Source organism: Spermophilus citellus (assembly GCF_964194105.1).
Source record: "Spermophilus citellus genome assembly, chromosome: 6".
NCBI classification, from domain to species: domain Eukaryota; kingdom Metazoa; phylum Chordata; class Mammalia; order Rodentia; family Sciuridae; genus Spermophilus; species Spermophilus citellus.
Window position 1 is genome coordinate 128344869 of NC_138187.1, and position 22520 is coordinate 128367388.

The window sequence follows — 22520 nt, forward strand, 5'->3', positions numbered from 1 at the left end:
TCGGTATTAAGTTAATACTAAAAGAACCCTGAGGCCCAATCCAGAGACTTCCTATCTCCTTTCAGCCTCAAGAAGAGCCATACCCTTGCCTCTCCCCCCCCCCATCTGCCTGAGCAGGGCTGGGTGGTCGCCTGCTCTCTTATCCTCAGGTTTGTGGCCCCAGGCAGGCCCAGGGAGTAACTCTCTGGAGGGCTGTGATGGAAACCCAGACTCTATCCAGCTCCCAAATAGGGTGCAGCTAGCCTGCAAGGTTGCAGGGTCACTTCCTTGGCTTCTGAAAATACTACTTTAGCTCTCAGCCACAACCTATCACACCTCCCTGCCCAGAAAATAGCTCTGAGGCCCTGCTCTATTCGAACCAAAGTTCCATTTTAGGGGACCCCTATTCCTGAAAATTTGAAGAACAGCAAAAACACCCATGGCCAGCTTGGGTAAGGTTTTCCTGGCTCTATGAGGAGTGCCATCTGTGTCTTTATGTTGTTTTGAGACTGGAAATCTCATAGGTGTCTTTTTGGGGTTCCTAGAATATCTCTTTTATACTTCTAGTAAGCCCCTGACCTAAACTTTGAATCAAAATTTTATGTCTGTCGACTTCCTAGAGATAATATATAACTGATTGGCTTCATTGAGTAATATAGCAACTTTAATGCATCTCACATTTATAGTTTTTGCACATGTGGCCGAAGTTCTCAATGTGTGCCAACCAGGGTGTGCTCCGTCAATATCACCCACAAATGTGTTAGAAATTCAAATTCTTGGACCCCATCCCAGATGAGGCTAAAGATTGAGAACCCCTGACATACGGTGTTTCAGTTGATTCTGAAACAACCCTGCAGATTCACATAATTCATATTTGACATCTGTAGTAACCAAGATGCCAAAAATTTAGTGATTTTTGCCCAAGGCTACAGAGAACTCAGGCATCCAAAAAAGCAGCACAGTTTGTTTTCTACAGAAAATCAGGCTTGAGTGTGTTGGTCTCCATGGCCACAGCTACCCTTGCAGGTGTGACTTCAATCTGGCCCTTGCTGTTGGTCATGAGGGTTCAGAGAGTATGGCTGGACCTGCACAAATCCATCTCTACAGATGGAGAAATTTCCCATGAAGATGGGTTGGCCATGCCACTTTCAGATAAAAGGACAGCCGGCATATGAGGTGGGTTTGCCCACATCTTTCCAGAGGACTGCTGGGCCAACTCCATGCTTAAGCCTGATGATGAAGAACAGCTGTGCTATAGAGTCTACAGTTCAAAAAGGAAAGTTTTAGAAGTTGACATCTATTGAGTGCTTATTATATATGCATCACTATATATAGATAGATACACACACACACACACACACACACACACACACACATATATATACATATATAAATCTTATTTAATCTTGACTACTGTATGGTGGAGATTCTATTACAGATAAACTGAAACTTAGATAAGTACAATAATTTTCCTATTATCATCAAATAAATGCAGACATAAGGATTCAGGGTCAATGTTCCATGCTGGCCTTGAATAAGTTGATGTCCTCAGATTCTGCATATATATACACACATACATACACACACACAGAGAGAGAGAGAGAGAGAGAGAGAGAGAGAGAGATTTGCAGTAATAATATTTAACAATGAGTGTTCATCCAGCTCATTACCACTTACCCCATACTTTCATATCCCTCTTTCATGTAATCTAGGATTGTCAGGTATTATTGGCACCATTTTAGATTTGAGGAAACTGAATTTCAATTGAACCATCCCTTGAGCCCTTTTAAGGTAACAAACCAGACTTTACTAGCACTCAGAGACCAGCAGATTTCTGATGGGGCTCCCAAATCTCTACCTCCCTAGGCCGGATCAGACTATGACAGGGTGTTAGCAAGCGGGAGTGCACAGGAGTATGTATGGCTTTCAGCTTTGAAAGCTCATCTTCCTCCATGGCTAAACCAGGCCTAGTGAGATGTAGATACATAAATATCTTCTTTACGCCCCGTCCCAGGGGAAAGATAGAACCAAATAAATCCGATTAGCTTCCCAGGATGCCGGCTGCTCTCTCTCTCTTTGAAGTCCAGTGGGTGAAGATAATGCCATTTCCACATGGGAGAAGTTGTTTCGAAAGGCTAACGGGTCCCCAGCAGGGGAACCTGGTAGAGCACAACCAGACAGAAGAGGCAACAGGGCCCCAAGACTCCCAGGGCTCTATGCCAGGCCCTGGCCCTCCTGCCCTCCCTACAGTTGTATTTCCTCTTCCCTGTCCCCAACCCCCTGCTGCCCAGCTCTAGGATAGTCCCAAACAGGACATCCGTTCATTTTGACTTAAACTAAGCCAACTGTCTTGAGGAGGTGACTCTGGCTTCAGCTGGCCTGCAGACAGAGAGGAATAGGATGACCTGAAGATGTCACTCAGAAGACTGTGAGGATTGGCAGGAGCAATAAGTATTTTAAGAATATTCATAACAGTCTTAAAATTCTGCAGAAAAAGCATTTATGATTATTTGCCTTTTTAAATATTTATTTTTTAGTTCTCGGCGGACACAACATCTTTGTTGGTATGTGGTGCTGAGGATCGAACCCGGGCCGCACGCACACCAGGCGAGCGCGCTACTGCTTGAGCCACATCCCCAGCCCTATTTGCCTTTTTGTCCTTATTGACCTTAAGATAAAAACTCTGTGTGTCTGTGTGTGTGTGTGTGTGTGTGTGTGTGTGTGTATGTGTGTGTGTGTGTGTGAGAGAGAGAGAGAGAGAGAGAGAGAGAGAGAGAGAGAGAGAGAGGTGTGTGTGCGCACACACACACACAGAAGCAAATGGTTTGGAAGTGGCTTTATTATATCCATCATTTTCCTCAAACCCCAGATGTATTGAAGTTCCAGCAACTTGGCAAGTTTCCAAGGTGCAGGCCCTCCTGCACCTGCCTGCAGCCTCAGTACTGCCATTGCCACCCAAGTCACACTGTCTGTTCACTGAGTCTCCCCAGAACCATCCACAACCCAGAAGGTCTGAATCTCATCTGTTGTCCAAGATGCAGAGAGTGTACTTGGGACTCCAATCACTTCTTTCCTTTGCTCTAGAGAAGGGATAGAATCATCCTATTCCATTTAACCTAAGAGCAAGAGTCAAATAAACAAAGCCTATGGCTTTTTGTTCCTATGGGGGGGGGCAATCCTGTAGCAGATTTGGACATTTGGAAAGACCCTAATCATTATTCCTAAGTCTAGTTGCAAAAGGCCTAAAGCCACAGGTTGTGGGAGGGTGTCTAAAATTCTAGAATTTCTTTTTAAAAGACTCAGAATAGTACTCATAAATTCTACTCATGCTTCTCCAGCTGGACTTAGCCCAGGCAAAAAGGGGTGTGTGTGTGTGTGTGTGTGTGTGTGTGTGTGTGTGTGAGAGAGAGAGAGAGAGAGAGAGAGAAAGAGAGAGAGACAGACAGACACACACAATCATCCAGGACCTTTATCAATACAAAAATGCCAAAGGCTTAAGTCCTTTACATGGTACTTGAATGTAACCTATGAACATCCTCTCAAATACTTTAAATCATCTCTACGTTCTTTATAATAACCAATACAATGCAAGTCTGTGTGAATAGTAGTTATACTGTATTGTTTAGGGAACGATGACAAGAAAAAGGTCTGTACTAAATATTTAGTACAGATGTGATTTCTTTTCAAATATTTTTGATCCTCAATTGGCAGAATCCATGGACTCTAGGGCCCATTGTGGGTTTTTTATTTGTTTTGTTTTTTCTTGTGTGTGTGTGAGAGAGAGAGAGAAAGAGAGAGAGAGAGAGAGAGAGAGAGAGAGAGAGAGAGAGAGAGAGAGATCAGAGTTAAAAAGATTCTACAATATTGTTTACTTACTGGAGACATCACAGCTCCAAAAGTACATCTTTAGGACCCTGCTACTGAAATTTGAATTTGTTCTCTGAGCTCATTAGAGATGAGAAATAACTGCTCATCTTTTACAGTATACCAACAGGTTCAGAATCTGAAAATCTATTCTCTCTCTCTCTCTCTCTCTCTCTCTCTCTCTCTCTCTCTCTCCACACACACACACACACACACACACACACACACACACACAGCATTATACCTCTGCTTTATTTCTATCCTAAATTAAGAGTCTAATTTATTAAATTTGATGTTGATTTTTAGCCACTAACAGGACAAGGCATCTCCTTTTCCATGAGATGCCTGGGCTTCCCTAAAGCGGTATTCTTTTTTTTTTTTCCCTTGGCTATAAATATATGAAAGACTCTGTCAAGAGTGCCCGCAGGGAATGAAAGTAAAAGTGCAGTAAAGAGCAAGTTTATGAGTTGGCAGCCTGAGTGACTGGCTCCTGAACGGGCCCATCTGTTCTGGCACTGCTGTGTGATCCTGTCCCTCGTGGAGACTCTGCCTGCCTGGAGTCCTCACGTGTGGTTGGCTGACAGGCAAGGGATGGCACCAATGATCCTGGAGGTCCATCCAAGCCCTCCTAGGCAGATTCCCATGGGAAATTTCCCCTGGATCCAGTTCTTCATGGTTCCTCGAGATTCCTTAGTAGACTCAGACATGCTGGTTAGATCATCGAAGACTCCAGAAACCAGGGCAGTTTCCAACCCCAGTTCTTGGGAATCAAACTTCTCTTCAAGTGTCTTAATGTCTAGAAAGAAGAGTTTTACCCTCATCTCCAACAAATCTGAAAAGTTGGAACTATAAAGAAACTTCAAGATCTTTTTATCCGTTGCTTTATTTTCTTCTTTATATTCACACACCCACAAACAATGACCAGTGTCCATTACACTTCAGGCACTGAAATGAAGAATGGGTATGTGGGCTTGAATATACCACCACCGAATCCTCAAGAAATTCACAGCCCAGTAAGTGAGTGTTAGAGTTTGGGAGAGAGAAAAGCATGTTCAAAAAAGTCCAGGAGAAAAAAAATCCAGTAAGGGAGATGGCACATCAGAACTAGCTGTTCATTTTGTATGGTCAGAATATGGCATGCAAGATTGTGGGGTTAAGAGGCCAACAGGCATGTCACGCCTGCAACTGGGATGACTGGGATCTACAGAAAAGAAGTGACAGCCTAAATCTGCCCCATAAGTAACAGACTGACCAGCGAGGCTGTGCCATTGCTTAACGTTACCTGAGTTATATAAGGCTTCTTATTGGGGATCACCTCTGTCATCCCAAAAGGGACAATCTCTTATCTCTCTTACTATTGCAGACTGTCCACACCTTGCAGGAAATCTAACAATCTTGATTCTGGGTCATTTAGTACCAGTAGCACCTCCTCTGCAGGGCTCATAGTATTGGGACCCCCCCATAACATTCTCAAAAGCTCTCCCCAGGTACAAACATCCAAGGGAAGTAGAGCCTCCTGCAAGAATTCCTCCGGTTGAACCCTGGAGATAGGAAATGATTCTTCATGGAGAAGGTTTCTACATCCTCATTGCCAGGGGCTACTGGGCTCAGATCTTTCCTGGAGTGGGGGGAAGGAGGAGATCAGAGCTGTTAGGCGATGACATTTGACCTCTGAGAGAGCAAAGCAGCATCCAGACTTAGAACTGAAGAAAATCAATCTCTTTCTCACCTTCTCTCTCATGGTCCTTCCCACAGCCCCTCCCTACCATGACTTTCTTGTCTGGGTTTTGTTTTCTAAAGGAACATGGCATTCATGCAGGGCTTGGTAATGAAATAAGATAAAAAGCCAGAGCAAGTATTTAGAGCATTGCTGGGAGAGCCTGATCCACCTCCTGGAAAGCCCAGCTCAGCTGGAGCTGAGAAGCTGAAGCTGCTGATAACAGTATGCCCCGGGCATTGACCATGTGAGGGGCAGAGGAGCCAGAGCTGGGGAACCAGATGAAACCAGAGGTGGGGTGCCGGAGTTGGGGACAGGGACACGTAGAGGCTCTTTCATCCGGCTTCTCTGGAGATAAAATCCACAGCTTGCCGTACTGGTGCTTGCAAATTAATTCCTGAATTGTAACACACACATCAGACCCAGGACAGTTTGTGGGATGGTGATGACAATATCAAAGCCCAGGAGCTAGGAGAGATCTCATTTTCCCTGCTGACTCACACACCCCTTAAGTGAGGTAATGTCCTTCTCGTGGGGAGCCCACCTGGATTCACCAGGTTCTCAGCCTCCTGGTTCTGACCTTGTCTTTCCTTAGGTGAGTAAGAAAGCATGAGCTGAGGACAAATGGAACCCCCTTTTCTTGCTCTTTCAGGACTGTCCCCAGCTGGTGCCCACGGAGGAAATTCTGATTCCGGTCGGAGAGGTGAAACCGATCACCCTTAAGGCTCGAAACTTGCCCCAGCCTCAGTCGGGCCAGCGAGGCTATGAATGTGTTCTCAACATCCAGGGGGCCATCCACCGGGTCCCTGCCCTGCGATTCAACAGCTCCAGTGTCCAGTGTCAGAATAGTTCGGTAAGAGGACTCGAGCTGGGGCCCTGCCTGGAGCAGGACTTTCTTTCCCACCTGCGCCAAGCCCTCAGACTGGTGCTCCCAACTTCTAGAACCATCCAGGGTCCCAAGCTGACCCTATGTCCCCAGGGACAGAAGAATGTGCAGGGACCCTGGACCCTCAGCCAGGGCAGATCAAATGAATGGTGTCAGAGGAAATGAACTATCCTAATGGCAGAAGCGGGGGATCTCAGTACCCTTTCTGAAGTTTAAAGAGCCTGCCTTTGCCTGTGTGGAAACTCCAAGCAGCGTGAAGCAGCTCCACCCCACCCTGTCCCCCACACCTTGCCCACATGCAAAACCAGAGGGCATCACCCCAAAGGTAATAGAAAAGAGGGGAGAGGAAGTGAGTTGGGAGGGGAGAGGAAGGGGGAAGCAGCGCGTTTCAAGATCCGCAAGGGTTAAACCAGTCCAGGATGGCGGACAGAAAGCACCGAGGTGTTTAATTATAATTCTAGCCCAGAGAAGATCTTTTTATCTGCCAACTCCCTGTGTCTGACTGTGGGGGGTCAGCTCGGAGATGGGGACGTGACAAAGGTGTTGAAGGAAGCTAATTCGCCTGGGAGAGATAAAGAGAATCTGGGCCTCTTATCAGGGAGCTGTCAGATTCCGGGGTCACAAGCGCTTGATAGAATTTGTAATCGGTGGAAGGCGGCCAAGCGCAAGGGGAAGGTGGGATGAGAAAGAAATGGAACTCAACAAAGGAGGAAGGCAGCGGGAAGGGCTGGGGGCAAGAGGGCCGACAGGGACGTGCCCTCCAGAGCTAAGTGGCTAGGACTGGGCAGCCCAAGAGGAGATGCCAAAAGGTTTCCTTCAGAGGTGGCGGTGGGAGCTGGGCCACCCAGAGGGGCTGTTTCTGAAGCGTGCGAAGAGTCTCAAAGTCACTTGTATGATTAGCAGGAGAGAAAGTGGACTGTTAGCCATAGCTGGATACCTTTCATGGGGGAGCAGAGGAGATCTCTATCCAGAAAGCTCTGGACACTTCTCCTTAGTGGACCATATACCAAAGTAAGGCTCATGTATAGAAAGAGAGGACGAGCACAGGGCCTGGCCAGCCAGCTGGTCCACAAGTGTCACCACAAGCCCTATTCCAAGCTCCGCCTCTCTGGGGGGTAGTGACAGGGGATGGCTTTACCTCCAAGAATTCACGGACTTTCTAGAAAGACTAGACTTGTGCGTGAAAAGATGCGTAGCAGTTCCTGGAGGAGAGCAGCAATGCCAGGGGACAGGGAGATTGGGGAGGGGTGGAAGGGATATTGGAGAAGTTGCTGGGGGAAGGTGGACCAGAGCTGGGCTGGGAGAATGATGAGGGTGAGTTTAAAGGATGGAGATTGTGGGGAAAGGATGGCATTTCTTATGAGATAGAAACTCAACCAAGACACAGAGAGGGGGCTAGGCAGGTGTGTTTGGAGACAGGTGGATCTTAAGATTTCTGCAGGAAAGCAGTAGAAAAGAAAATTGGAGAAATCCATTTGGATCAGCTTATGCAAGGCACCGAATGCCCAGCTGGGAGTTTGGGGTGGGATCCTGGAAGCATTCATGATTGGGGAGTCAGGTAAAGGGCATTTTAGGGCTCCTTAGAGCAAGATGAAGGGTAGCTCTGAGCCTCTGGCTCCTCATGACAGACAGCATCTTGAGCCATGTGCCTCTGCCCCCTCCCCCCAGTACCAGTATGATGGGATGGACATCAGCAACCTGGCCGTGGACTTCGCTGTCGTGTGGAATGGCAATTTCATCATTGACAACCCTCAGGACTTGAAAGGTAAGCAGCTACTTCCGGGTAGAGGTTTGATCTTTTCACGACCCCGGGAAAGACTGGGGCTGGAGGAATCAGAGCCAGCAGGCTGCTGTGCCTTGAATAATACACTCCCTCTGTCAGCGGAACTCTTCAGAGGATCCTAAAGCAACATTTGGAGCCATCAAAGGAGTCCTGTTGGGAGCCCTGTTTTATTACAACCAGAGCATTCGTCGGGCGGCTGCCAACTCATCCACGCTATTCTTTGGCTCCCGGTGGCTTTGAAGTGTCTGTGGAACCTGACCTAGGAGAACAGCAGGCAGGAATGTCCCGCCAGTTTCCCTGGAAATGGAGATATTGTTTCCACTCAGCTCTCGTTTCTCTGTCCTTGGCCCTGGTCATGGTCACTGCACAAAGAAGGTTTTTAAGGCTGCACTGGTCCTGAGGCAGGTGGGAGGGACCAGCATGTGTAGTCAGGCCCACATCTGGACCAAAGAAGCTCAGGAAGGGGACTGGACTGGAGCAGGAGGGGGTACCACATGAGGGCCACCTTCATTTACCAACCTACAAACATATGTTGAGCTTTTTCCATGGGCCAAGAGTGGCCCCTCCTTTAATGTGACAGATACCAAATTCTAGCTGCGTTGTTAAGGATGGTAAAAGTCTCTCCAGTTTGCTGAGCATTCAGTGGAAAAATCATTATTAAGTGATTTGTTTGTCATTATTTCTCTTAATCATCACAACTCCAAAAGGCATGTACTATTTTTGTTCCCATTTTGTAGATGAGGAAAGTGAGATCCAAACAGGTTAAGAAAAGGGCCAAATTAGATAGCAAGAGCCAGGATCTGTACCAAGCCAGTTTAATTTCAGAACTCACGCACAAGCTACCCACATCACAGTGAAGACTGGCTGCTCAGCTCTCTGTGGGATTTGAACCCCTTTCCCCACCACGAGAAATGTATCTTACTTCAGTTCAAGCAGATGAAGCTGTCATAGGCTCTGTTTTCATCTGAGAGTCACCCCCTGGGAAGGAGCCTGAGGACACAGTAGAGTGTGGTCTATAAGTATTTCAACATCTGGGGATTTGCCTCTTTGCTGCCTTTAAAATAAATGCTCCTTGGACTGCGAGAGAGCAACTTGATTTTGGGAGATTTTTTTATACTATTTTTCCTCATTCCCAGGCCAAAATTTTCTCACCACTAAGAGATAGGAGACTCTTTCTTTACTGAGGAGCTAGGCCTAGATCCCAGAGATTGCCTTTGTACCTGGAACCCTGGGTGTCAGGGTGACTGTACACCCAGGTGTTGGGGGGATAAGGCCACAGTGTCTAAGGACTAAGGTTCTAGAATCCAACAAACCAAGATTCAACTGCTGGCACTTGAACTTGCAGCAGTGTGAACTTGGGCTAATTACAGCTCCTTTCTACACCCCAGTGTCCTTGCCTGCGCCATGGAGAAAGGGATGCCCATGACATAGGGTCATCATGAGGATCCAATAAGTTCATGGCTGGAGAGCATGTGGTCCATATTTATAAATGCTCAGTGTGTACTTGTTTATTTTAAGACTCCCATTTCCTGCCCTCTACCTTAAGGAGCCATAGACATAAGGATGTTTACATAGTCCTTGAGCCCCGACCAGGGAATGCTGGGCAGACCAGAGGAATGGGGGGAGAACCTAGGAAAGAATAAAAAGTACCTCTCTCCCAGGGCATGTACCTGACCTCCAGCAGAGGCATAGTGCCCATCCTAAAAGCTAATGTCTACTTGACCAGAAGGGTTGAAAAATGACTGAGTATAGTCATCCTTCAATCTCCACATTGGATTGGTTTCAGGACCCCCTGCTGAGATCAAAGTCTGGGGCCTCTCAGGTCTCTTCTATAAAATGGCACAGTGTTTGCGCATAATTTGTGCATGTCCCTATATGCTTTCAGCAATATCTAGCTTACTTCTAATACCTCATACAATGTAAATGTGCTATTCATAGTTGTTATACACTATGTTTAAGGAATAACAATCAGATAAAAAGTCTGTACATGTTCAGTGCAGATGCATTTTTTAAAATATTTTCAATCCATGGTTGGTTGAATCCACAAATACAGAACTGGTGAATACAGAGGGTCAGCTTTGCTCTGGTTTTATAGAATTCTTTTGGGACTCTGAGTTCAAAACCCTAGCAGGAAAAAAACTAAGCCCCAGACTCACACAGCACATTTTCACTAACTGGCTGGTCAGTAGGAGACAAAAAGCAAAGAAAATGGGCTTGTAGATTGCACATGTGACCTGTTAAGGAGCCAGTTTGTCCTCTCTGGGACGTGCTGTCCATCCACAGGGGCTGACAACAGGACTCTGTCACCCACTTTCCTTACCAGCAATACCTCCCCAGCTACCCAGCCTTTCTTTAAGCTCAGGCTGACTCCTGTTCCAGATCCACACAATCTCCAGCATACAAGGTGAGATTCCTCTGGATGTCCAACTAGCAGCAGAGCCAACTGGAGCCCCAGGACTCCCGTTTGGGGCACTAAGCTTAGTAAGCTGTAATAGTCATTACGTTGCTCTTTGAGCTTCATTTTAACCTGCAATGAGGAAATAAGCCCTTACCTCTCGAAATAGGGGCCATCTGTGAGTAGGAAAGACAGCAGCAAAAGAATACAGTTTGAGCTCAAAGAAAAGATAATAAGCATGTATAGAACATCAGCTATGTCACAGGCACTGCGCTAAGCGCTTACTATACAACATCTCATTCAAACCTCCCAAAAAACAATGATTATCTCTGTGTTAGAGATAGATAAATGAGGTTCAGGGAGGTTAAATACTTTGTCACATTGCTCGGAAGTCAGGAAGCCACAATTAAAGCCCTGATCTGATTCAATCTTGAGCCAGAAACTCTGAAATAATATTATTTTCTGTAGTGCCTTTAAATGACTACTAAGAGGTTCAATTTATTATTAATTTCCCATTCATTATTCTTGCAATGATGATGGGGTGTTATCCACGGTTAGGGATGGTGTCTGTCGTGCTTGCAAGAAGAGGGTACACGGTGAGCTGCCTCTGGCATCCCATCTTGACAGCCCCCCTCTCTTTACAGTGCACCTCTACAAGTGTGCAGCCCAGCGGGAGAGCTGTGGGCTCTGCCTCAAGGCTGACCGCAAGTTCGAGTGTGGCTGGTGCAGCGGCGAGCGCAGATGCACCCTCCACCAGCACTGTACCAGCCCCTCCAGTCCCTGGCTGGACTGGTCCAGCCACAACGTTAAGTGCTCCAACCCCCAAATCACCGAGGTAAGTCCCTAAGTTTTCAGAGCAGGAGGAGACAACCAGGATTGTGGGGGAAAGGTACAAATTGAGCCTTTTTAGATAAATTGTCAGATTTGAGTTTATTTAATTTGGGGACATAGACAGCCTCTCAAGTGTCTGGATGGTCCATGTCCAGACATAAATGACAAGAGTATGGAGCGTGTCCTTGTGCCTATGTATGCGTGTATATGCAAATCTGTGTGCACCTGCATACCACAAGGGACACAGAGCCAGCCCAGTAGCCCCGGCCAGGCTGGCTGACCCAGGTACAGCCAAGAAATTGGTTCCATGGTGGGTGAATATTTCACAAAGCAGGTTTAGCTCATCTCAGCAGAAACGTTGATTTCAGTAGTTACCATTAGCTCAGAGTTGCAAAGTTGGACATGGGAGAAAAAAAAGAAAAGCACTACATTATTCACTGCGCCATTTCCCAGGGTTTAGTGTCTGTCCCCATTTGTTTGTGATTTTAATGGGAAGAAATAGGTAATTAATTATATGGGGGGAGGGGGGAATGATGTTTCCAAAATAGCAAATTGCAAAGGAAGATGAATAGATGATGGGAGTGAAAACGCAGCTGCTCGGGTTTTGAATGGCCTGGGAGAGGAAGAGTTGTGCTTAACTTTAGTTGCATTGTGTGCCCATCACTCTTCACAGCTCACTATTCAACGACTGTCACTTGTGCTTTGAAACTAATTGCACATTCCCTTATGGTGACTAGGAACAAAGACCTGGGCAGGTACCACTGTGGTCTGCAGGTTTAAAAAAGCAAGGGAGGGGCTGCTACTTGACTCCATCTTCCCCGAGCTGATGCCCTGTCCTTTTCCTGCCTCATCCAGCCTGTTGTCCAAAAAAAAACCTGCTCTGGTTCTTACCTACGACGAAAAATTGAAAACCTTCTGGAGCACCCCTGTGAGCATTTCAAAGATTCAGATCAGTTTAAAAAACAAACAAAAGCAAACCGCAAGGATGGGTTTAAATGGATGATGTTAATATAGAGATGCTTTGAACAGGGAGCAATGTTGCTTAGCATTTAATTATTTAACCCTTACAACAATATCGGAAGGTAAGTATTCTCACCTCCGTGGTGCCGATGAAGAAAATGAGGCTCAGAGAAGTTGAGTGACATGCTCAAGTTCACACAGTGAATAAAATGGCAAGGACAATATTTGAATTCAGATTTAATTATAAAATCATTTACAAATTCTCTACAAATTAATCCCCCCCCCCAAAAAAAAAAACACACAATAAAACTGGAAGTATTTCCACTTCCCTAATATCCAAGTCTTTCCTAGCTGATATAGACCTCACAGATGCAACTCATCCACATGGCGGTGCTGTACTGAGGGAGATACTACATCTTGGGCCTTGTCCATCTGAGTAGGAAGGGGTTACGTGATGTACACACTGCCCCTCACAGAGTGGGCTGCTTTGATCCCATTTTACTCTCAGATGTGGCCAGTGACCGTGACTGCTGACTGGCCCCTGTGTCTTTATGCTACTGGAAGAGTGTTTGCGGGGGCTGCTGGTGGTGCCTGGTCTCTGCCCTCAGAGAGTCAGTTTCCTGAGCTGCTCGGGGCTCCGTGCCTTCTCCCTGATTCCAGTGATTTCCGGCAACTGCTGGCCTGAGAACTTGCACGGGTCTGTAATTCTTCTTTCTGCTGCAGTTGTCATCTCAGCCCCGTCAGCACCTGTGGTGTAGAGGAGCTTAAATTAGTGGCACCACACCTCTGCCAGCCCTGGTGACTGCCCGGGGTCAGTTGTCTGTCTGCTCCTCTCCCAGACTGGCTGGGGCCCTTTCCCAGCCCTGAGGCTGGCTGTTCCCTAGGGGAGCCTCTGGCTCAGCCACCCCTGCTCACTGACCGAGGACTGACAGGCTGCTCCTGTTCACAGTGGACACCCAAGTTACAGGAGGCTAATTAACCCCCTGAGGTAATTAGGCTGTAATTGATTTTTCCCAGTGAACATATCAGCAGGAGTCGGAGGCCCCAAGACTCCTGTTGGTGATTTTCATGTTGAGGCTATTGAGAAATGAAAAAGCATCTCTGGGAAGAGATAAATCCATGCTGTGTTCCAAGCCACTCAGGGCCCATCACTCTGGGAGGAAGAATCCAGGCCCGGAACAATTTATTCACTATTATCTGTCATATTTTCCTTCGTTCTGTATCTCCTACCCCCCACCTGACTCTCCTCTCCTTGTAAAAGTCATTTTGTTTAACTTTAACTTTCTATTTTTGAAATAATTTTAAATTTATAAAAAAGATATAAAAATAGTACAAAGAACTTCCATATTCCCTTCATCCAGATTTTTCAAGTTAACATCTTACATAACCATAGTACAATTATCAAAATCATAAAATTAACATTAGTTCAATAAGACCACTTCATATACATGCTTTATTAACACTTTGTCAATTGTTCCAATAATCTCTCTTTTCTGGGCCAGAATTTAAGCTGGGATCTAATACAGGAGCCTGTGTGACATCCCATTGTCATGTCTCCTTAGTCATTTGATCTGAAGTCTTTCTTTGTCCTTCATGTCCTTGAAGAATCCAGGCCGGTTATTTTGTAGAATGTCCTTTGATTTGGATATGATTGATGCTTCATCATGATTAAATTCAGTTATTACTTTTATTCTTGGCAAGAAGTACTGAAAAAAAACAGGGTACATATTAAAAGGACCTCAAAGCCAACTTGAAGGGGGGATCCCAGTGGTCAAATTCGGAGCAATTTGAGCAGGGAAATAATGATAATCATGGTCTTTACCAACAGAATAAAATAAGGATTCATGGTCTTTACTGACATTTGACAAACAAATGGTAAGAGGGGTGCCCTTCTTTAAGCTCAACTAATAAATATGGAAAAAATATGGAAATAAAAAAATCATCATTTGCAGCAGGGTGTGGTGGTGTGCACATATGTTTCCAGCTGCTAGGGAGGCTGAGGCAGGAGATCACAAATTCAAAGCCAGCCTCAGCAACTCAGGGAGGGCCCTAAGCAACTTAGAAAGACCCTATCTCAAAATAAAAAAATAAAAAGGACTGGGATGTGGCTCAGTAGTTAAGCAACTCTGGGTTCAATCCCTGGTACCAAAAAAAAAAAAAAAAAAAAAAAGTCATCATTTGCAAAGTTCACAGTAATAATTGCTTCAGGCAAGAATGGGCAATGGATGCTAAAATTAGTGGATGAAAGTCCGAAGAGAATGTATGGTCTTAATCTATCCTCTCTATCCTCCCATAAGATGCTTATTAATTACAACCAGAACAATAGTAGCCTCATGATGAGGAAATCAGGTAGACCCCATGGTGAGCAAGAGATCAAAGTTCCCATCACCCATGATGCAGAAAATCAATTTCATATGCCCCCCAATAGAATACCCCCAATAAAGGCAAGGCCTCATTTCTATGGCATTTTTGGCAAAAATGAATCATTAGTTAAAAGTAACCTTGAAGAGGAATCAATGCATTTTCTTTTCTTTAGCTCTCTTGGCTAATCCCCTCACACTGGCATAGATCTTTTTCTTAAACCTGCCAATGATCAGATTCTATGAGCTTCATACTATTTCACACATAGCTCCTTGTCACTAGCCCCAATCTGCAGAATGGGTACCCTCCTCAGTGCAAGCACTTTCTGTGCAGTTAACATAAGCCACTTGCTAGAAAGATCCTCCCTGAAGGGTAAAAAGAGAAGGATTCCATAGCAGCCTGTGATGGCTACAGGGGGTGGCAGGATTTCCAATCTTGGCAATAAATGGGGGCCGAAATGGCTGCCATCCTGCCTGATGACAGCAGAGAAATAAGTGAGATGACCTCAAAGAAGATCTACTTTAGGAAAAGGAGTGGGCTCATGCACAGTTAGATGAACAGCTGTGTTCTTCCTTAACCCCTCCTTACCCTGTTGTCTCCATGGCAACCAAGCCCACCCCTAGAGACCCATCCTTTATGGCAGCTTCATGTAGGACAAGTTGTACAACCTATTGAATTTCCCAGTTTGCATAAAGCTCAGGTTAGGACCCCCTCAGGATTCACCGTCTGCTCCTTCTCAGCCGGCTCATGGTGTGATAATGACGCTGTCCCCTGTGGGAGGCATCCCAGGCTGCTCCCATTTCCAGCTGTCATCCGGGCATCTGTGCATGTGTCACCTGTTCAACTCCAGGAACAGGAAATGTGCAGAGGACTGGAAAGCCCATGAGATGCCTGGCCCACCACATTTCTGTTCTCCCCAGCCAGGGCCTCAGGACCTGCTGGGACCTCAAAGGAGAATATTATGAGCCATCCACTATGAAGGAGACCCAGAGAAATCATTGCCCAAGAAGCCAGGAATGGGCAGGATTCAGCAGAAAGGAAAAGGAGACTGAATATGATCTGGGGAATACAAACTTAGGGAAGGTAAAGGGGCTTCAGAGATAATTTCATATAGTTCTCCACTCTGGTCTCTACTGAGGACCGGTTTCCTTGGATGGCTATAAAAAATACTATATACAAGTTGTCTTAAACCACAGAAATATAGCTTCTCAGAGATCTGTAAATTAGGAGTCTAAGATCAAGGAATGGACAGGGCTGGTTCCCTCTGAGAGCTCTGAGGGAGTATCTGTCCCAGGCCTCTCCTGGCTTCTAGGGCTTTGATGGCAATCTTTGGCCTTCTTTGGCTTACGGAAGCATCAAATGTCTCAATGTTCATATGACATTCTCCACGGACATGCACCTGTCTCCTAAAAAAACAATTAGATTGGATTAAGGCCCACACCAATGAACCTGTTTTAACATGATTACCTCTATAAAGACTCTGTCTCCAAATAAGGTCACATTTTGAGGTCCTGGGAGTTAGTGCTTCAACATATGAATTGGAGAGGACAGAATTCAATCCATAAGAGTAAGAATTATGAGAAAAGAGAGGCAATGCCACAGTTCCAAATAAATTAATTCAGTCATAAATGAATATTTATTTAGTGGCTACTATATGCCATACTTGTGCACCACCTGGGTTCCCTCCTCCAGAATCTCTCAAAGGTGGAGATGCTTGAGAGGTCAGACCTTCACTGTAGGCATCATTGCATTGGTCAGCAAATGCCAAAAACAATCATATAGGAACTGGGGTTGGAGGTTGCAATGTGGTCGAGTAAGTCCTGGGTTGAGCACAGAGGGATACAGCCTGTCCTGTGTAGCCCCAACCCGTCCTTGAATATTGGTCACCTAGAAGAGGCTTTGCAAGCCACATTGCTTGCTCTAAAGAGCCTAGGATAGAAACTTTTAATCTACACCCTTGGCAGATGTCTCCCACACAGAAAGAGGATTGCAGTAGGGACATAGGTCTCTATAACTAATGAGGACACCTCCCTAGACCAGGGACACGAACAGGCTAGCCAATGCCTAATTTTAGCACTCCTAATTAAAACAGTTTTTTAAGTCAATGAAGTGGCACATACCTGTAATCCCAGCAATTTGGGAGGCTGAGGCAGGAAAATTGCAAGTTCAAGGCCAGTCTTGGCAATTTAGTGAGACCCTGTCTCAAAAGAAAAAAAAAAAATTGAAAAAAGGTCTTGGGATGTAACTGAATGTAGAGTGTCCCTGGGTTCATTCTCCAGTGTGGAAAGAAAATGATATTAGCGTTTCTTTAACAGTATTCTGCCATGTGCCAAGCTTGGTGCAGTTTGCTTACTCAAAAAAAAAAAAAAAATCCAACAAGATGACTATAATTATCTTAAGAGTGGGGAAAACAGTGCTTGGGGAAGTAAATAATTTGCCCAAAGACACACATCTGGTTAGTGGCAGAACAGGGATGAAAACCAGAGACTTCTGACTGAAGAAGGCAGACTCCTCCATCCCCTCCCCCACAACACACAACACCATGCCACCTCTTTCAGTCACAGAGATGGACCTGTATCCCCCATATGACCCTACCCCAAATATACCAAAAATGTCTGTATCCAGTATCAGAATCCTCCAGGAAGATACCAAGGTAAACTGGGGACATTGACCCCTTTGTATTGAGCTTTAAGGTCAACTTTGCCTGACTTTCTAAGGTTGATACTTACTCCTGTGAGTGGAGGAAAGCAATGAGGGAATTTGGGGCTGCATTTGAGCTTAGGGGAATCACATTTTGCCTGTCGGGCATTGGCATTGCTTTAATGCCTACCCCGGGTGCTGTGTGAATCCTCCAAGCTTGATGCTATTGGTTTTGGTCTTTGCCTACCAAGGCAACGATGATTTAGAGTGAAGGCTGGAGTCCCTGGCCTGGGGTCTGACCTCTCAAGTACTGCCACCCAAAGAGACAGGACAGCCCAGTGGAGAGGACCCAGGTGGTGCACACCTGCAGGCTAGAGCATCAGGTGGAATAAAGGCACAGTGGGACAGAGACAGGGATTAATCCCCTAATTGGGGCCTCAGGGAGTGGCCAGGACCTTATCAACCTTAGAATGCTCCTGTAGCCACCTGCCATGTTGGTCCAGTAAGAATGCACTAGTGCCAGGCAGGAGGGGTGTAGGGTTTTACAGTGCTTCTCCATTGACCACTGTGTAAATTTTACTTTATCAATTTTTCAACTTCTGTAACTTCCCCAACCTCACTGATCCATGCTTAGGGAATATAAATTCTCTAACATTATCTTAGGTACATTTATCTGGGAAAGAGAATCGATTGTAGAAAACAATATACACTGCCCTCCAAAACCAAGCAGAAATGATTTTTGATGCAATAATAGTTCGAGATGATCCTTTACACCTGCTGCCTCCTGCTCTCCATGTGGCCCAAATAATTTAAAGGACATTGTTTGTTCCCAGATTCTCTCCCATGCAAATGCATTTGTGAAACTATTCAGGAAGCTGGGACATTTACAAGTATTTATCCGCAAGCCTGCACCAGATCTCTGCAGGAAAAGTCAAAAGCCACCTGCCCAGGGCCAGAGTCTCGCGCTGCAAAGTTCTCAACAACAAAAAAAAATAAAGTCAGTCAGTTTTCCTGAGAAACAAGCCAGCACTCTGATCTCCTGTTCATTTATTTGCAGGCCTCATTAATATAACATCACTGCAACAAACAGCTAACGGGGGATGGTGTCAGGATGAATAATGGAGTTACTCTGCTGAGATAACAATTAGGTTTTGAATGTACTATCAGCTAAGACAGAGCCAGCAAGGATTCACGCCAAGCAGGAGAGCTGGTGCTGCTGGTGCCATAGATTCCTGCAGAGCTCGTCAGCTGAGCCCTAGCCTGCTGTGAAGAGTACACACACACACACACACACACACACACACACACATCACAAGTTGGAAAAGAATGGGACCATTTGCTGCCTTGGAATGCAATATCCAGGTGTCTCTGGGAGCCAGGATAGGATGGAAATTTGCAAACATGCAGTTGACATCAGCACTCTCTGAAGTCAGGAAAACACTAAGTGACAGGAAGGGAGTAAGTAGATAAGGAAAGAGAAGATGAGCAAGCTACACACCAGGATGTTTCCTCTCTGGCTGCTCCTGAAACCCTACCCTAGACACAGGGGCATCTAATGCAGAGGGTTCACATCAGCTAGGGACATGGACAGGAGACCAAGGTCATTCTGGAATTGGAGATGCCGTTGGGGCTGAGGTCATCCTGGAGTGTCTTTCCTGGACACAAACCTCCCCCCAACCACAACCACCTGGAGTCTCTGATATCAGTCTCTCCTGTCTCCTCTTAAAACCCCCATAGTATGACAACCTGCAGAGACAATGGGGAAGGATGCTCAGGCCACAGAGGCAACCAACATGGCAAGCCCTGCTGTCTGCACCAGCCCTGAGTCCCCACCAACAGCAATGCCCAAAGGCTCCACCTGCATGGGACACTCTTCAGATCTCAGCCACTTTTCCTCTAGATCTCAGCTAGCCTGGTTTCTGACCGGATTTCTTTCTTTCTTTCTTTCTTTCTTTTTCTTTATTTTTGGTACCGGGGATTGAAACCAGGAAAACTGAACCACTGAGTCACATCCCCATTTCTTTTTAATTTTTCTATTTTTTATTTTGAGACAGGATCCCTCTGAGTTGCTTAGGGTCTCACTAAGTTGTAGAGGCAGTCCTTGAACTTATGATCCTCATGCCTCAGCCTTATGAGCCACTGGGATTACAGGCTGTACCACCGTACCTGGCTATCTTCCTCCATTTCTTGGTCATGAGAAAAACAGTAGCTAACATTCATGGAAAGCTAATCTCCATCTAGTACCTCACATGTCATCTTGTTCAGACCTCACAATTTCGTGGGGTAGAAGTTCTTATAATTAGCCCCATTTTTCAGATGATGAAACTGAGGTGCTCTGAGGGGTGATAACTTTCTTAAAATTGAATGGCTAGGGGCTGGGGATGTGGCTCAAGCGGTAGCGCGCTCGCCTGGCATGCATGCGGCCCGGGTTCGATCCTCAGCACCACATACCAACAGGGATGTTGTGTCCACCGAGAACTAAAAAATAAATATTGAAAATTCTCTCTCTCTCTCTCTCTCCTCTCTCTCACTCTCTCTTTAAAAAAAAAAAAAAATTGAATGGCTAGGATTGACTCCTCAGCTACTTGACCCTGAATCCCCGCATTTGACCTGGTCACTATCCTTGTCTGAGCTCCCTTGGACAAATAGAATTCTACAGCTACGAAGCCAGAGGAGAGAAAGGAACGGGCACTATGATCTTGCCCAGGCCCACTTCAGAGATAGGAAGAAAACCAAAAATCCCCATGGCCAGCCTCATCTGGGGAGCTTGGACAGGGAGAGACAATAGGGGGGCAAGGCCAAGAGGCAAGTGTGGACATTCACTGAGGGGAGGGGCAGAGAGAAGGTAATGGATACAGAAGCTCAGAGAGGTGGCAGGAGTAAAGCCAAGTCCAAGGCTCCTCTGAAAGCATGAGCTCTGGCCTTAGCCAAGGGAAAGGGGTCAGAAGCTGAGCAGGGGGAAATGATAAGCAGACTGGGGCATGAGTGCTCATGGCTGGTAGCATGGACCCTCCCCAGAGTAGGAGGATGGTCAGCTCAGGCAGAGTTCTATGGAGGCTAAAAGCACAGGTTAGAAAGACCCAGCTGTGTCTGCCATCCAGTGTGCAGCCCAAGCCTCCCTGGGACCCTGTTCCCCATCTGTAAAATGCGGATGATATTAGTACTACTCTCATCACTTGTTTTGAGCTCTAAGTGGGATACAATAGATAAAGCCCCCGGTCCAATTCCTGACTCATTATGAATATTTAATAAGTGGAAAAATAAATGGCAGGCATCATTATCAGAAAACTCTTCAGTAAACTGGAGTCAATGCCCATCTTCTCTCCCACCATCACTGTGGGTCTGGAGACATAACTCGAGGAAGACAGGGTCTCTAGGATGGGAGCTGAGCTTTGTGAAGCTCCTACCAAGTTCCTCTGACCCTTCAAGGCCCTTCTCTGAAGGAGGCCCCGACTCCACCCCTCTAAGGCTCTGCCTGAGTCTCCACCGGAGTCTGAACCGAGGAATGGCCATCCCTGTGCAGTGAGCACATCCCTGTGCACTCTCTCATCAGGCTGCCAAGCCCCTGGGCTTCCAGGGCCTCCTGCCCTGCTCCCTGGTGCAGCCCTTCGGATCTTCCCAGCTGTAATTAATCGGCTGCATCTGCTCTCGCCCTTGGGCGGCTTTGTGGCACAGTTCCCGCCGAACTGTTCAATTAGTGGCTGCAAGAACGAGGGCGGCTGCAGCATCACGGCGGCTGCTTTCCAGGTCACAGCACCCACGGAGGAAAACAAACATGACAGAGTCTGGCTGGAATGCAGATTTGGCTGGGGTACCCCCACCGGCACTAGCCAGGGCTCAGTTGGGCTATGCTGCTGTTAAGGTAGGGGTCTGAGCAGGTGGAGAAGTGGCTCCCCAAACCAGGAGTTCCTAGAAGCTTTAAGAGGGCCTTGCTAAAGACAGGGATCTCCCAGTTAGTCCTCTACCATCAGCCCATGTACTGCGGCCTAAGCATGCCAACCTGCTCCCACCTCCTATTGGCCTAATCCTCCTGGCCTAAGATGAGTCAATCAGCAAGTGCGTGGCCAGGACGTGGACTGACCTCCTTTACATGTGAGGAGGGTTCTGGAACTGTTTGTAGGACAGGATTCGGAGATGGTGGAATGAGCCCTAAAGTGTTCTCTATATTTTCCTTCTGCATCCTGCAAAAAGCAGACAAACCTTTTATTCCACAACCAAAATGCCAAACCCCTTAAGGTAAGACAGCAAGGCAACTTAAAATCCCATTAAAATGCAAATACAGGTTTCTTTAGGGAGGAGAGAAAGACTGAGTGATAGGTGCCTAAGTGGAGGGAGAAACCTTTGGGAGAAAATCAAAACAAAGCACAGGAAAGGTACCAAGGGTTTACCCTCCACTGGGTTTTGCCCAGGACCAGCCTGGTTAATGGTGTTTGTGACAAGCAGAGGGAAACCATCTTCACAGCCTTTACCTAGTGCACATTAATCAATCAGGCACTTGCTCAAGCCACCAGCCTGGTTTGGGTCACTACATTCAGAATGCATGGAAATCCAAAGGTCCAGAGAAAAGCTTCCAGAATGAACAAAGGGTTTAGAAAATAATATCTTCAGAGGAAAGGCTAACAGAATTGCAAAAGCAAAGGCCAGGGGTGACTTAATTGCTGTCTTCAGTATTGAAAGATGTGTAATGAGGAGGCAGCTGTTCAGTCCTCCATTTGATAAGGAATCAAACCAGAAGCTGGCTTAAATTAAAGCAGGGAAAACTTCTTAATGATTTCGATGTTCAAATACTTCACCACTCACAAGCAACACTTAGGCACCTCTACTCTTCCAGGCATCATTAAAGAATGCAGTTTCTTCTAAAATCTGATTGAGACCAGCGTACCCCAATAACAGAATATTTCCTAACGGTTGCTCTATGCCAGATAGTACACTATATATTAGATTGCTAAGAAAAGTGAGACAGTCCCTGTGCCAAGGTGGTTCCAGGCAATGAGTGGTTATAGTCCATGTGGCAATGGCTGTCTTGGAGGTGTTCGTAAAGGTCAGTAGGAGCAGAGTTGGGGCTGCAGCCTCTGCCAGAGAGTGAGGGAAGGTCTCATGGAGG

At 46.2% G+C, this 22520-nt stretch overlaps 1 protein-coding gene across 1 annotated transcript in view; it reads left to right on the forward strand.

The window, feature by feature from the left end:
• The window catches only part of PLXNA2 (plexin A2), a 215145-nt gene that overhangs the window by 150025 nt on the left and 42600 nt on the right, over positions 1-22520 (forward strand). Inside the window, exons 10-12 of the mRNA XM_081298858.1 lie at positions 6213-6413; positions 8115-8211; positions 11269-11459. Coding sequence (XP_081154984.1) covers positions 6213-6413; positions 8115-8211; positions 11269-11459 — 489 coding nt within the window. The remainder of the gene's footprint in view (positions 1-6212; positions 6414-8114; positions 8212-11268; positions 11460-22520) is intronic.